Raw genomic sequence first — 16,789 nt, forward strand, 5'->3', positions numbered from 1 at the left:
TAATGCGGATAATAATTGCTTTTGCCCAAAAGTCATTATTTGCCCATGAACTCCGATTAAATTACGAGAAACCATTGTTGTTTGAATAAATTATGATCATCCTTAACTATGTATTTTTTTTTAAAATAAAATAAAATTATTTTGTATGTAAATTTAACATTGTAAAAGAATGAACATATAAGACAATACATAGTTAAGAAGGGGTGGTTGTAATTACTTAAATATGATGGGGTTTTCGGTAATTTGTCCTTATTTAATTGACAGGGTGTAATTTATTGGCCATCCAATTACAATAATTTGTGTTTTTTTTTTCTCAAAGTATTTCTTTGGTTCAATTGTATTAGATGAATGAAGGGTACTTTTTTTTTTCTTTAAATAATCTATTTTAATTTTATAATTGAAATATAATATGTTACTTTATCTTAAAAGCTAACAATTTAGAGTTAGATAATTGATACTCCATTCGTCCCATTTTATATGTCGTTTTTTTTTTATTGCACATATGTTAAGAAAATTATTAAACGCACATGTGTTATATAGAAAACATAGTAAATCACTAAAAACCATTGTGATTAATTATTTTTTCGTTAATTAATTAAGAGTGATGAAGGGTAAAATTGAAAATAGTAAACTAATGCTTCATCGGAATTGTAAAGTAATAAATAATTTGAGACAATAAAAAACTTTTCAAAGAGACAAATAATATCAGACACAAGGAGCATTAATTAAGTTCTTCAATACAATATTTAGAATTTCTGACGATATTAATACTATTATTAAACTGTCTCTATAATTTTTGACTGGTTTTATAAATGTTATACACGACTGATCTTGCATCATTGATCTGCTTATAATATCACACACTCTTGTGTGTGTACTTAGTAAGTGATTATTTATATAGGTCTACGGTGCAAAATATCCGACGCTTTTCACCAACCGAAAATAAGTATAAAATTACCTTTTTAAAAATAAATTGATTTTTACATAAAGATATATCTTTCTTTTAAAGTAGCTAATGATATATCTTAAAATGTTAACAGTGTTTTGATTTCATGAACTAATTAATAGTTTACATGTTGCATGTGAAAGTTTTTACACTCGTAACTTTCCGACGTCGTTTCAAATAAATTAATTTTGTAAATTAATTTTATTTCCTATTAAAAGAATTAAGATATTCAGGAATAACAAATAAATAAATAAATAAATAAATAAATAAAATAAATGTGTTATTTCTCGATATGAAAACAGAAACCGATGTTATTTATTTATTATTTTATTTTTATTTTTTATTCTTAAAATATCTTTCTCATTCTTAGTCATATAATATTATTATTTTTCAATTTTTTATCCAATAATTTAATTTTGATAAATTTGCAATTTTATACGGTCCAATAACAGTTAGATGGTTATGTTAATTGTTTTATTGAGAAAAATAATATCACAAATTATAAAATATTGTAGCCGCATTAGTGGAACGTCTATTGACTTTTCAATTAATATTGTTGATAAAGTAATCAAATTATTTCATCCAATAAAAGTTTTCAGATATTTAAGATATAAAAAAACTTTAAAGAGGTAAGTGTGACAAATAATACTTAGAGGGTGTTTGGCTAAGCTTATAAGATGTTAAAATGAGCTTATAAGATGTTTTAGAGCTTATAAGCTCTTCCAAAGTGTTTGGTAATTTTTTTAAAAAAAATCTTAATTTATTTTAAAATAAGCTGTTGGAGAGCAAATAAGATCTTTTTAAAAAAATACCCCTACCCCACCTTTTTATTTAAGATCTTATTATGAGTAAAAATAAGAAATAAGCTAATTATCCAAACACTCTAAAAATTAATCCTAAAAATAAGACGTAACAGCTTATCAGCTCTTAAAACATCTTATCAGACGTAGGAGCTTATCAGCTGTTTAAAATAAGTTTAGCCAAACACGCTCTTAAGCAACACTAAGTATTATAGATGATACTTGGATGGGCAAAATATATCTATATCATCAAGGAGGATATTATAGTCATTGTACACCAATTATTAACGGTGTCAGAATTTTAATTAGATATTTGGTAAATGGAGGGGCGTGTATTGCAAATTGATATTTTAAGGGTGTAATGTGTAAATTAATCATTTAATATAAATTGAAAATATCAAATATGTCCTTGCTAATAGGCAAAGTGAAATCAATTTTATGTGTTTAGGGGTTAATCAGTCCCTTTTTTTATGTAAAGGGGGTTTATTGCAAAACTTGAAAACTTTAAGATTCTTTGATTCCTTAATTAAACAAATTAAGAAATTAAGAAATTCATTAGAGAGTATCATTAGTGCTCCCTAGTTAGAGGATAATGTTTCTTTATATATTTTAAAAACATATATTAATTATTTAGCATAAATTAAAACTGAGTCAATATATATAATTAATTAATTAGATATTATAAACTGTATAAATATACGTAGCCCTGCAAAATGCAAATAATACCATAGCTACTGGTTATCATCTTTCCCCCTTCCCTGCGCACACACAAAACACACAGTAGAGCGTTTTTTTCTTCTGAGACTGAAAATGGCTGCGGCGAGTGGATCGTGTGCATCTATGGAGGAGTTTCTGAATCAGTGCCAACAGTCCGGTGACGCCGCGTACAGTGCGCTCCGATTACTCCTGGACCGTCTCGAGGATCCGAGTACCCGAACCGATGCCCGGATCTTCCTCTCGGAGCTCCACAAACGCTTTGAATCCAAAGAAGCCTCCGACCGATGCCTCCAGACCTACCATTTCCAAATTCAGGACATATTTCTCGAACAATACGAAGGTAACACTCGCCCTCCGTTTCGTTATTGAACGTCTGGATGATTTTTTTATTTATTTTTATTTTGTTTTGTTTTTTTATCGTGATTTGACGAATCGTTTTAACGATGGAAATTGGAATCAGCGGAAATTAGATTTTGGATATTCGAAAAATTTGAAGTGCTAACTTAAGAGAAATAAATAGTTCGAAAAATTGGAATAGGATTTCGGCGGTTGTTCGAGATTCACCTATTTGACGCCACCTAATATTTTTTATTTTTTTATTTTTTTATTTTTTTCTGTTATTTTGTAAGTAGTGTTGGATTAGATGACATGAATACGAAAGACTACAACTGCTGAAGACCCAGCCGGTGTCAATAATTTATTCGATTTTGAATTTGCTAATAATATTGCAACAAATTGCTCTTACTGCTGATTTTTTTTTATTGAATATTCTTTGAAGAAATTGGTTCCAATCAATTGATTTAAGGGATTAGTCAGTTAAAGTTCACGATCACTGACAATTTTAATCTGTCGAATCGAAGGAGCAATACCACGGTATGCAGTTATCAGAAATAGTACAGCTTACATATTGCGATTGGAATTTTGAAAAACCTCCTCGGATGAGCTTGGCAAGAGGCCTTTTTATAGTTTTCGAGCTATTCATGGTGCAGGAGAAAATTATTAAGAAAAAAGTGGGGGTTTAACAATCACTTCTCTGCTCATAAAATCTTAATTTTATACTCCAAAGGAATTCAACAATGCCGAGGACAACTTTGTTCCTGATATGTCTCTCATTTTATATCTTATTTATTCCCATTTTGATAATTTCAGATGGATCAGCCAAAATTAATCTCCATTTATTCGTATCGAGTCTTTGCTTCTTGTTTTGATGAATGTAATTGATCAATTACTTCCACTTTTTATGTCACTGGTTTGTTTTGAATCAGAAATTTTGCCCTATTATTTGCACTAGTTTGCTACATTCACAATTTCTTTAATCACTTTTAACAGGTTTCCAGAAGAGGAAGAAACTTACGATGATGGTAATACCCAGTATCTTTATGCCAGAGGATTGGTCCTTCACCTTCTACGAGGGACTTAACAGACATCCAGATTCTATTTTTAAAGATAAGACGGTAGCTGAGCTTGGTTGCGGAAATGGATGGATATCCATTGCCATTGCAGAGAAGTGGTCACCATCAAAGGTCCAAGATTCATATGTTTTACAGTTGCTTACTCTATTTAGTGACATCTTCTTTTGTTGTAGTGTCTTCTTGTTTTAATTGGAGACTCTTTACATAAATCATACAAGTTTCCGTAATGCAATGGAATACCAATATGCAGGTGTATGGACTTGATATTAATCCAAGAGCAATAAAGATTTCCTGGATAAATCTGTATTTGAATGCTTTGGATGAAAAGGGTCAGCCAATTTACGATGGGGAGAAAAAGACTTTACTTGACAGGGTCGAATTTTATGAATCTGATTTGCTGTCCTACTGCAGAGATAATCAGATTGAACTTGAGAGAATTGTTGGATGCATACCACAGGTATTTTCATTAATTTCAAGTTGCTGCTAATTTTAGCAATGCTTTTCATAGCCACAGAAGACGAGTAAAGTTCTTTGCTTGTTTTGGGATTAGAATTTATATACTTGATGCTGATTATTCTCATTATATTGCTGTAACAGATTCTTAACCCTAATCCAGATGCAATGTCCAAGTTGATTACAGAAAATGCCAGTGAAGAATTCTTGCATTCTTTAAGCAACTATTGCGCTCTCCAGGTTGGATTCTTGTTCAACTTTCGTTGCTATGGTGCTAAAATAACTAGCATATAATGCTTTATTCTGAATTTCATAAACTTACAGTTCTATTTATCTGTCTGTTGTGAAAAGTTTCTTAAAATGTGTCTATGACATTGCAAAAGATAGTATTTAGCATCGTAAGTATTATATCTGGACTCTTACGTAAGTTGCCTTCTTTTCTTTTTCAGCTGGTTTTCAGTCCTTGGACCAAAATATGAACTATAATATCTCGGTAGCTTTTAAGTACTTTATCATTTTACTTTGGTTTTATTTTCATAGATTATTTGAATGGAGTGAATGAACTATGAATGGAAGTTTTGCTATACAAGTTTTATGTTCTTTCTTGCGGAATGAAGACACTTTAAGATTGCTGAGAGAGGCATATCAATTTATGTGCCTCCAAAAGAATTAAAAGAAATATTTGAAATTGGAAGCCTATTGTATGGATTCGACGACAGCTTTGCCCTGTTTCAAGCAAACATAATTGCAGTATATTAAGTTATTGGTTGCACAGCTACAGGCCTCAATTCTAGGAAATCAGTCTGTCATGTTAACTTGCTACTTAGTTGTGTGTCATCTAAGCTGGTGTTCATCATTACTGTTGTTGCACATACAAGGACAGAGCCATTTATTCAACTGTTGAAATAATATTTTGTGCTCTCACTATTTCTTTAAGCATTTTTTTTCTTCTTGCTAGGGCTTTGTTGAAGACCAATTTGGCTTGGGACTAATTGCGAGGGCTGTTGAAGAAGGGATATCTGTTCTAAAATCTATGGGAATTATGATCTTTAACATGGGAGGCCGTCCAGGACAGGCTGTCTGTAAACGTCTGTTTGAGCGTCGCGGTCTGCGTCTGAACAAGCTATGGCAGACTAAAGTTCTTCAGGTTTTACTTTAACTTTATTGCTTTTATAGTACCCATGGAAGTTTGCTTCTTAAGAGATCTCTTATTGCAGGCCGCTGATACAGATATTTCAGCATTAGTTGAAATAGAAAAAAATAGTCCACACCGTTTTGAGTTCTTCATGGGTCTTGTTGGAGACCAGCCTATTTGTGCCCGAACAGCATGGGCATATGCCAAAGCTGGTGGTCGCATTTCTCATGCTTTATCAGTATTCAGTTGTCAACTCCGCCAACCTAATCAGGTATGCAAAGTTTCTCCATGTCCTTATGAGTACAAGCGCACATATTAACGCATGAGAAATGGTTACGAGTCTTTAGGGGAAATGAGGTCAATACTGATGTATCTGCTCTGACAGGTGAAATCGATTTTTGAGTTTCTCAGAAATGGATTCGATGACATCAGCAGCTCTTTGGATTTGTACTTTGAAGATGACTCTGTTGCGGATGAGAAGATCCCGTTCCTAGCTTATCTTGCTAATGTCTTGAAAGAACTTTCATTTTTCCCATACGAACCACCAGCAGGAAGCAGACGATTTCGTAGTCTCATCTCAAGATTTATGAGAACATACCATCATGTTCCAATTACTGCAGATGTAAGTAACTTCTTCTTCTGCTATAATTTTTTTAGATTTTTGTGTGGTGTATGGCTTCCACTTCATGTAAGCCTTTAATGGAGTCTATCTTAGGGCAATTGTTAAATTTCTTGTGTGATGCGGCACTAGGAAGATACACAATTAAAAACAGGAAATTCAGAATCAAAAGCTAACTAAAAAGCAAATGTATGCACATTTTCGTACATTCTCATATGCATTATAAGCATATCTGCATGTCTATGTCATGTAGGCGGCGGGGAACAACTGTGCACCTGTACATGTGATACAATTTTTCGTTAAAGTATTTAACATTCTTGAAAGTAGTTTAATAGCTAGAACACTAAATTCTTTCCTTCTAAACATTGGAACAGTGTTTGATGAAGAAATTGGTAAAATAAACATTCATTAGTTGACCATGGTATCATTTTATGCATAAAAGTCTGGTTCATATTAGTCCATAAAAGTGTTGAACATCTGATTAATATATGATGCCCACAGCGGCCCAGTCTCTATGGCACTTTGCTTCTCTGTTGGTTCTGTGGAATAGATTCTAGTTGAAAAGTTGTGACATATGTTGTCAGCATATATTGCCTCTGTTAGAATACAAGGTGCATTGAGTGTTATGATCATTGAGTGATATACTGATATAAGAAAGGAAGAAGATATATTTCACCCCCTGATTGTTTTGTCTGCTTCAGTCTTTCAGGGTGGGTGGGATAGGGATGGGGGTGAAGGGATGAGGGAGGTTGAGGGAACTCTTTTATACTGTAGGGAGTGTGACCAAAGCATGTTATTTTCTTTGGTAAAGCAAAGTGATTTTTGCTTTTCTTAGAAAAATATTTGACGTATGTTTTACGGAATATCTTTTTAGATAAATCTGTTCTGCACTTATTCACATAATTACTTTTATCGAGAATCTGTCTCCAATCATAGGCTTAAATTGGATCATGAATAATGCATCTCAGGCTGATTCAATTTTCCCTTTCTTGATGTTTCTTCCATCTAGATAGTCGTATGAAAATTGTGGTTATGCAAAATAAAATCATTTACATTATCTGATTTTCCATTCTTTTCTTTTGTGTTTTTGTGCGCTAGAATGTTGTTGTGTTTCCTTCGAGGACAGTGGCTATAGAAAGTGCTTTACGTCTGTTGTCTCCACGACTCGCCATTGTTGATGAGCAATTGTCTCGACATCTACCAAGGCAATGGCTAACATCCCTAAACATTGAGGTATGGTGATTGTAAAAGTTATTTAGTATCCCTTGTATCACTTTTGATCCTTGTGTTTTATAAATACTACAGCTTAGATGAAATCAGCTTGTTTTTGGCCTTAATTGGAGTTTGAGACATCATTAACGCTTTCCAGTAGTACTCTGGAAAATCTGTTATAGCATCCAATTTTTTTTCTCTGTTAAAAGAAAAAACGAAAAAAAAGTATAAGTATGCAAGATAAAAATCAAGTTTTTTCATGGGAATATAAGGAAGAAAAATTATTATACTCATGTGAAACACATCGTACATGAATAACGTTATTTCTAAGTATGGACCTTAAACTGTAGTTCATGAATAATGACACACTAGGCTTTACCTTATAGTTGTACCTCAAAACGTTATAAAAGACAATGAGAACAAGACCATGTGAACCTCAAAACGTTCAATGAATTGTGGGTTTTATCTATTGTAAATTACTCTTTTCTTGACATCTTGAACTTCTTTCTGCAGAAGACAGAAAGTGGAAAAGATTTCGAGGAAGTAATCACAGTCATTGAAGCTCCACGTCAGTCAGATTTGTTGGTAGAGCTGATTAAGAAATTGGAACCGGAGGTAGTAGTCACCGGGATGGCTCAATTTGAGTCGGTCACTAGTTCCTCATTTGAGCATCTCCTGGATGTCACGAGAGAAATTGGATGTCGATTGTTTTTAGATGTATCAGACCACTTTGAGCTCTCTAGCCTTCCGAGTTCCAACGGAGTCTTTAAATATCTTGCTGGAAATGCTCTTCCTCCACACGCTGCTATTGTATGCGGCTTACTGAAAAATCAGGTATATATATGTGTCATAAAGTAATTGAAGTTGAATTCAAGCTATCAGTGTGACGCTTTGCGTGCTGATTAATTTTATTTTATTTTTTGTTAAACCTTGGTGATTTCGTCGTAAAACTATATGCACCTTACACCTCATCTCTGGACTCCAGGTTTATTCAGATTTGGAAGTGGCATTTGTGATATCAGAGGAGGCGGCAATGTTTAAATCATTATGCAAGACTGTCGAACTTCTACAAGGAAATACTTCCATAATTAGTCAGTACTATTATGGTTGTCTTTTCCATGAGCTTCTAGCTTTTCAGCTTGCTGATCGACATCCACCTGCCCAGGTTAGTTTGTTTTCGAGATTACATAGTTGTGTGGCTACGGATTTATTCTCATTATTCTTTTTAATCTGCACTAGCAGAATTAAACAGACCAGAACATAAAACGACCTTCTTTCTCATATGATAGTTAAGATGGTCATAGGAATTTCAGGCATGCATTTATGTTATAAATGTGAATCAGCTGGCATTTTAATTTGGAAGTACTAAATAAAAGTCTTGCTAGTATTTCTTTATCGACGACTACAAGTTAGACTTCGCAGACTCCCCGAGTGTTTTTTAAGATCACAACTTGGAAAAGATTGCACTTAGGACTTCTATGTCATGGCCTCACTATAACACAACTTATAATTTAAGGTTTTCTGTACGTGTAAATCTTATGGACCCAAGACAGTATTCTGTAATGCTGATCAGACGTTTTTTACGCTAATAACATAAGATGCTAATTCAGTTGCAGTAGATTTAGTTTCCTTACATTCTTACGTCTTTTCTGCATAATATAACTATGTGCCACATTGTTTTTCTCTTGTTTCAGAGAAATGGTGCGAAGAAAAAAGCTTCAGAGGCGAATGGCTTTTCCAACCCCACAATCAACGTACTTGATAACGCTGAGTTGGCAGTGAATGAATCCGAAGAATCTCCCTTGGTACACATGGATGTTGACCAGAGCTTTTTGCCCATAACTACACCCGTAAAAGCTTCCATCTTCGAGAGTTTCGCTAGGCAGAACATAACAGAACCCGAAACTGATGTCACACACGGCATTAGACAGTTGATTAGCAACAGTTACGGCTTTCCATCTGCCGCAAACACTGAAGTCATATATGCAGACTGTGCAGTGGCACTTTTCAGTAAGTTGGTACTTTGCTGCGTCCAAGAGGGCGGAACACTCTGCTTTCCAACTGGCTCAAACGGAAATTATTCATCCGCCGCAAAATTTCTGAACGCAAAAATTGCAATTATTCCAACCAATCAAGAAGTAGGATATAAATTGACAGAGAAAACACTTGCAGCCTCACTCGAGACTATCAAGAAACCATGGGTATACATTTCTGGTCCAACTATCAATCCCACTGGATTGATATACAGTAACGAAGAGATCAATAAATTATTATCCGTATGTGCCAAGTTTGGAGCGAGGGTGATTCTTGATACTTCATTCTCGGGGGCGGAATTTAACTCCAAGGGCAGTGACAGCTGGAATGTGGGACCCACACTGGAGAAACTTTCCTCTGCTGATTCGGGCTTTTGTGTATCTCTTCTTGGGGGATTATTCTCTAAGATGCTGACAGGTGGGATTAATTTCGGGTTTCTTCTGATTAACCAGGCTTCTCTGTTGGAAACATTCCATAGCTTCGAGGGATTAAGTAAACCTCATAGCACTATTAAGTACACGGTTAAGAAACTGCTGGATCTTAGAGAGCAGAAAAGAGAGGATTTATTGAGTGCTATTTCGGAGCAGACAGAGATTGTGGGAAGTCGATACAAACAATTGAAGCAGGTAAACTATGCATCTAAGGAATGTTATTTTGAAATTCTGAAAAAAAAATTGAGTACCGTCACCTCTTTATTCTATCTACATAAACACGTAAATAAATGCATAGATTTAATAGTTGCGTGATTTATCGCATTAATGCAAGTAAAACTGTCGGTGATCACAATGAACTTTGAGGAAAATCTTTTTTTGCATTCGGCACCCTTGTTATTTTTGTATTAGCATAAACTCCCCTATGATCAAAAGTATCCCTCGGAGTTCACTGTTTAAAGGGGGCACTGAGCTAAACGAAACGTAACATAGTTTATGCTAACGAAAATGATAGATAGATCTTTTCAACAATTGAAGATACCATATTTCCATATTTATTTTTTGTAGAGTTCACTCGAAACTTTTATTAGACATGTCATCCGAAGAAATTTAATTCGTCTTTTTTTTTTTGACCTTGTTCTCTCACAATGACATTTAAAGCTATGTCATCGATTTTTTTTCTAGCAGACGAAACTCATTTATAACTCGTGCAGATTTTCTTACTAACAATCTTTATGTACAGACACTGGAAACTTGTGGGTGGGAGGTACTCGAAGCTCAAGCAGGTGTATCGATTCTAGCAAAGCCAACTGCCTATCTTGGCAAGACAATGAAAGTAAACAATCAGGAAATTAAACTCATCGACTCGAGTATAAGGGAAGTCATGCTTAAGAGCACCGGTTTGTGCATCAACAGTCCTTCTTGGACCGGAATCCCTGGTTACTGCCGTTTCACCATGGCCTTGGAAGACGGTGAGTTCAAGCGTGCGTTGCATTGCATTTCTAAGTTCAAGAAGTTATTCGAGTTAAACTGAAAACACCACTTCTTCTTAATTTTCTTTAATTTGTCTTCACAACTTTGGTGTTGTGAATAAATTTGGCCCGGAGTTGCTTAATAGTGACGCTGCTCTTTTTAATCGCCACAAACTCGATTTCTATGTTTTCTGGAGACCTTACTTGGCCTAGATTGATATCAAATAAAAATTTTGTTGCTCGTTTTTTTTCTTTTTCCTAGTTTATACTATTTACAATACGATCTTTTTGGTGGTATTTTCTTGCACCAATATGAAAATTTGGTTTCCACGTTTGTTAATCGTTACGGGTGTCAAGGTTCAGGTCCGAAGTAGATCCATATTTTCAAAATGGATCTATTTGGTCATCGGTTCGAGTCACCTGGACCAATAACTATCCTCATTTAAAAAGAAAAAGAGGAAACAAATTCAAATTCGCTATAAAAGTTGAAGTCATAATTAAATGTATAATAAAAAATTAAAAATAGTAGTTACCTTACCCTAGACCTGACGGTTCGGTTCCGGTTCCGGTTCTGGTTCCGAACTGCCGGTTCCGGTTCCGATTTTGGAGGAACCGGAACCGAACCGAAAAAATCCGGTTCCTTGCGGTTCGGTTCCCGGTTAGAACCGGTAGAACCGCCGGTTCTTAATAATACTTTATATATATATATATATATATATATATATATATATATATATATATATATATATATATATATATATATATATATATATATATATATATATATATATATAAATACTTTAAAAACTTAAAAAAAAATCAGTTTTATAAATAGTTTTTTTTTTTTAAGTAGAAAGTATATTTAAAAACTTAACTTTTTTCTTAATACTTAAATATATATATATGGAGAGAGACAGAGAGAAAAACATATACATACATATATATATATAATACATATATATATATACAGATATATATATTACATACAGATATATATATAAATATATATATATATATATATATATATATATATATATATATATATATATATATATATATATATATATATATATATATAAATATATATACAGGGATATATATATATAGAGAGAGAGATATATAGATATATATACACGGATATATATATACATAAATATATATACAGAGAGAGAGATATATATAGATATATATACACGGACATATATATATATATATATAGAGAGAGAGAGAGAGAGAGCTAGGAAATTAATTTTTTTTTTTTTTTTTTTTTTTTATAAAAACCGGTTCAAACGGTTAGAACCGCGGTTCTAACCGTCGGTTCCCGGTTCCAAAAATGAGGAACCGGAACCGAATCGGTTTTTTCGGTTCCGGTTCCGGTTCCGGTTCCGGTTCGGTTCTAAAACCGTTGACCCCGGTTCGGTTCCGGTTCCGGTTCCGGTTCTAACCGAACCGGTGGTCAGGTCTACCTTACCCCATGCGATTAGTTGTATAGTGTTAAATAGGAACTTATTCAAGAAGTACTACAAATTATGATATAGTTATTGTTAATTAGGAATGTTATTGATAAATTATGTTTAATATCCAATTTTAGCAATTTCAGTACTAAAGATCCGATACAAGTAACCGATCATCTTACTAACTAAACAATTTGTTAGATAATAGAAAACTTATTCGATCTCATTTAATCCAAATTAATCGGAATACATGTAATCAAGATGAATCTTAGAAAATATGAGTAATAACCTAAAATAGTTATGATGGTTGATCTCAATTCCTAATTCCTATGCGGAAGAATAATAGATCAACGGTTGTGATCTATTGGGGAGCTAAGAGTGCAGCCGATCATCTCAAGAGGAAAACCTGAAGAAGATTCCCTTGCTCAGTCGTTAACTAACTCGAGCTGAAAGTTGTTACAAGATGTTGCAGTGGAAAGTGGAACAATTTCGAGAAACCGAATATATCCGGTTCTTTACGGTATGGTTCCAAATTGGTTCCGGTTCGGTTCCCGGTTCTAACCGGTAGAACCGACGACCAGTTCGGTTCCCGATTATAACCGGTAGACCGGTTCTTACTAATAATTTTTTTTAAAATTTAACTAGAAAAACAATACTTAATTTTTTTAAAAAGAAGTTAATTTGTTTTTGAAAAAACAATGGAAAGAATACTTGAAAAACTTAATTCATTTAAAAAATATATATATTTAAAGTTTTTTTAAAAAAATACTTCAAAAAATTATTTTTGTTTAATTTGACTGATGAAATTATTTTGGGATAATTAGCAATACCCCCTCATCTAGGTAAATGAGTTAAGAAAACCCCCCTCCAAAAAATAATTAGAGAAAACCCCCTTACCTAATATTCTACCCAAATATTATTTAATAATTCCCAAACCACCCTTATTACCCCTAACCCATGCCATTCTCTCTTTTTTTCTTTACATCGGAAAATCCAATCGTTACAGACCCAGCCCCGACCTCCAGCCCCTGCCGCCGCTGACGAAGCAGCTTCCCCCACCGCCGCCGATCATAAACTCGCCGCCGCCGATGTCGTCCTCCGACGACGAGAGCCACGATACAAATTTCTACACTCCACAAGGCCCGTCTCTGAGCAACAGATCTGCTACCAGCGGCGATTTTGGGTGGAGGATTGCGATGGGTCTGCTACCGGCGGCGTATGTGTGCGTGGATGGTGATGGTAATGATGGTTGTGGCGGCGATTTTGAGTGGAGGATTGCGATGGGTCTGTTGGTGGCGGCGGTTTTGGGTGGAGGATTGCGATGGGTCTGCTGGCGGCGGCGGTTTTGGGTGGAAGATTGCGATGGGTTTGCTGAATTCGCGCAGAAAAAGAAATTCGCGCAGGCAGGGCCTTAATCGACTACGTGTGTTTAATCGACTATGTTCAATAGTCGATTAAGGCTTAATCGACTATGTTCGGTAGTCGATTAAGGTTAACCGACTCCAGTTGTTAATTTTTTTTTATTTTTTTTTTGATTTTTTGTTTATTGATTCCAATGTATAAATCAATTACAATGTTTGTATATTTTTTTTAAATATAGTTGATTTTGCATTTTTTTTGTAATTATGATTTGTTATTTTTAATAGCTAAAATTTTAATCGACTATGCATTAATAAACCTGATAGAGAAAAAAATTAAAAAAACCAAAAAAAAAAAAAAAAAAATTAGAAACAAAAAAAAAATTAAAAAATTAAAGATTTTCCTTAATCGACTATGAAGCATAGTCGATTTAAGACTAATCGACTATGCTTCATAGTCGATTAAAAAAATGAAAAAAAAAAAAAAAAAATTCTGGAGCGCTGACCCAGTGATGAGGTGGCGGGCGGGGGTAAAGCTGGAAAATATAATAGCTGAAAATGGGTGTGGACTTTTCTCAAATGGACTAAAATATTTTGGGCCTCCCTCAATTATAAAAAGTAGTGAGGGGGTTTTCTCAAAGAGCCCCAATTATTTTTCTTAAATACTTAAATATCTTTCTTAATACTTCAATATTTTTCGTTGCTAAATACTTCAATATATAATTTTTTTTTATAGAAAAACTGGTTCCATCGATTCTAACCGCCGGTTCTCGATTCTAATAATGGGGAACCGGAACCAAACCGGTTTTCTCGGTTCAGGTTCTCTAGTCAAACCAATTCCGGTTCGGTTCAAAATCGTTGACCCCAATTCGATTCCAGTTACAGTTCTAACCGAACAGATGGTCATGTCTACGGAGAGCTCCTCACTACAAATGGATATAGATCAATTGATCGAACCACTATACATATTTGTGTTTTTAAGTGTTTGATCTAATATCCTAGCTCAATTCTCTTAAATTGGCCTTTGACTTTGTTGTTAGTGGACTATTAGTTAGCAGTCACACTTGCATCACGAGAACATATATTTGGGCTGACCTAATTTGCAGGTGCAATCTTTATTTATTTTTAGTCTCTTTGGATGCTTCATTTCTTGCCCAATTTTAATATGTTGCTATTTATAATATATTCTCTGTATATACTTTGTTTGTGTCATTGGGCTCTTATCTAATTTGGGCAGCTCTTCTTTTGGTTGACTTTTTAGATTTTTGTTTTGTTGTTTATTTAGTTTGGTCCATTATTTGGCCATATTTATGGACATATTAAGAGGATGTTTTGATAAGCTTATAAGCTGTTAGAGAGAGCTTATAAGATGTTTAAGAGTTTAAAAGTTCTTTGAAAATATTTGATAATTTTTAAAAAGTAAATTCAAAGTATAAGCTGTTAGATGACAAATAAGATATTTTTTAGAAAATAACATTACCCTACTATTTTATTAAATTCTTATAATGAATAAAAATAGCTTATAAAATTATTATTAAACAATTCAAATATTAATTCCAAAAGTAAGACGTAACAACTTGTTCGTTCTTAAAACAACTTATTAGCCAAATAGACCCTACGTTCGGGGGCGGAACAACCTTGTTACTTGGGGTGGCTCCCGCCCCTGCGGATTTTTTTATTTTATTTTATATTATTAATTATCTACTAATAATTTTGTACTATAATCCAAAAAAAATTAACACCCCCCTCCCCCAATATATATATATATATATATATATATATATATATATATATATATATATATATATATATATATATATATATATATATATTTTAAAATTAAAATTTGACTCTAGTTTCTGATAAATGATAGCAAATCTGCATTAACCTTTAATTTTCACTTGTATTACATAGGTAAGATTTTGTATCACCTCATCACCTAATAAAATCTCTGCAGGTGCAGATGCAATGAGATTAATTAATATTTTCCTTTTTTTTTTAATATTTTTTTATAAACTAAATTATCGTTTTGTTGCCAATATAAGATTAAACAATTTAATGAAATCTAATTGTATTATTGGGAACTTGGAATATTTGATAAAAAATATGCCTAAAAGACAAGATAAGACATAATAACATAATATTTGCAGGTCGACCCGACAAGTTATTTGGGATATCAAACATAAAAAATAAAGTTCAATCATTTAATTAATCATGACTATTTTTTCCGACCAAACGTGGTCTAAGAATATTAAATAGCGCAAATTACGGTCACCCCCCGAGTTATTGTCAATTTACAAAAACCCCCTCATGTTTGGGTAATTACATTCACCCCCTCAACTATGCATTATCTTATGAAAAAAAACCCTCCAGAGATAAATTTAGGGATGTTAAACCGTCAAAATCGAACTGAAATTTCGGTACGCCAACATTTCATACCGTTTACCGAGCTGAATATACTAGTTCGGTAAATAACCGAATTACATAAATTTTATGTAAAAATATTTAAAATAAGGGGGTTACTGTAAATACCCAAACAATAAGAGTTTTTCCGTAATTTTTAAATATAAAAATAGAAAACAACATGTCATGAAGTGCTGAAATCCTAGTGGATTGTTATTGGTGCATGCAATAATGATAGGTACTCTCCATATATACCATTCCAAAAACATATTTGTTTTACTCTATTCTCTAATCTCCCACCCAAAAAGGGGGCCCCTCCACTTTGACTATTGGAGTTCGATTTATTTGTTATATACTACACTCGGTGAATTTTATTGGATAATATTTCAGATATTTGTTATAGCTAGCACATGTATTCATAACTATTCATTTTGCAGATATTTAAATATATGTACACATTATTGTGCTACATACAGTGTCGGAGCCAACATAATTGGCCCGTGGCTGATGGCGCCCCCCTCCCCCAACCTAGAATTTAATTGAATGCATTCGGTCCCCTCGGGACTTAAAATTCTCGCTCGGCTACTGGTTTTATATATGTATAGATTTGTATTGTAAAACATCTAAGTCGCTCTTTACATAAAAATCAAGGTTGTAAAAAGTCGGAATCGGGTCGGAGGCGGTTAGACACTGCCTCACAATTAATTGACGATAAATTGGAAATATATCAATTTATCAAATTTAATGTAATATAATCTAGGTATTGTTTGTAAATATTTAAAACATTTATAAAAACATATTATATCTCCGCCATTTATATATTCTAATCACTTATTAAAATATT

General features: G+C 33.4%; 1 protein-coding gene across 2 annotated transcripts; it reads left to right on the forward strand.

Annotated features, from left to right (window-relative positions):
* The first annotated feature begins 2,348 nt into the window (after positions 1–2,348).
* LOC105962568 (methionine S-methyltransferase) lies at positions 2,349–10,976 on the forward strand. Of its 2 annotated transcripts, none has more exons than XM_012986883.2 (12): positions 2,349–2,803; positions 3,793–3,986; positions 4,126–4,332; positions 4,473–4,568; positions 5,287–5,475; positions 5,546–5,734; positions 5,849–6,085; positions 7,181–7,315; positions 7,808–8,128; positions 8,280–8,459; positions 8,989–9,954; positions 10,502–10,976. In XM_012986883.2, the coding sequence occupies exons 1-12, from the start codon at positions 2,557–2,559 to the stop codon at positions 10,790–10,792; spliced, it is 3,252 nt and encodes a 1,083-aa protein (XP_012842337.2). In that variant the 5' UTR covers positions 2,349–2,556; the 3' UTR covers positions 10,793–10,976. The 2 variants fall into 2 exon arrangements, with proteins under 2 accessions (XP_012842337.2, XP_088669951.1); XM_088813825.1 differs by having other exon boundaries at positions 2,421–2,803; positions 7,811–8,128.
* Positions 10,977–16,789: the final 5,813 nt, after the last annotated feature.

This window comes from Erythranthe guttata, chromosome 14 (assembly GCF_056151865.1).
Source record: "Erythranthe guttata isolate IM_541 chromosome 14, IM_541, whole genome shotgun sequence".
Classification (NCBI taxonomy): domain Eukaryota; kingdom Viridiplantae; phylum Streptophyta; class Magnoliopsida; order Lamiales; family Phrymaceae; genus Erythranthe; species Erythranthe guttata.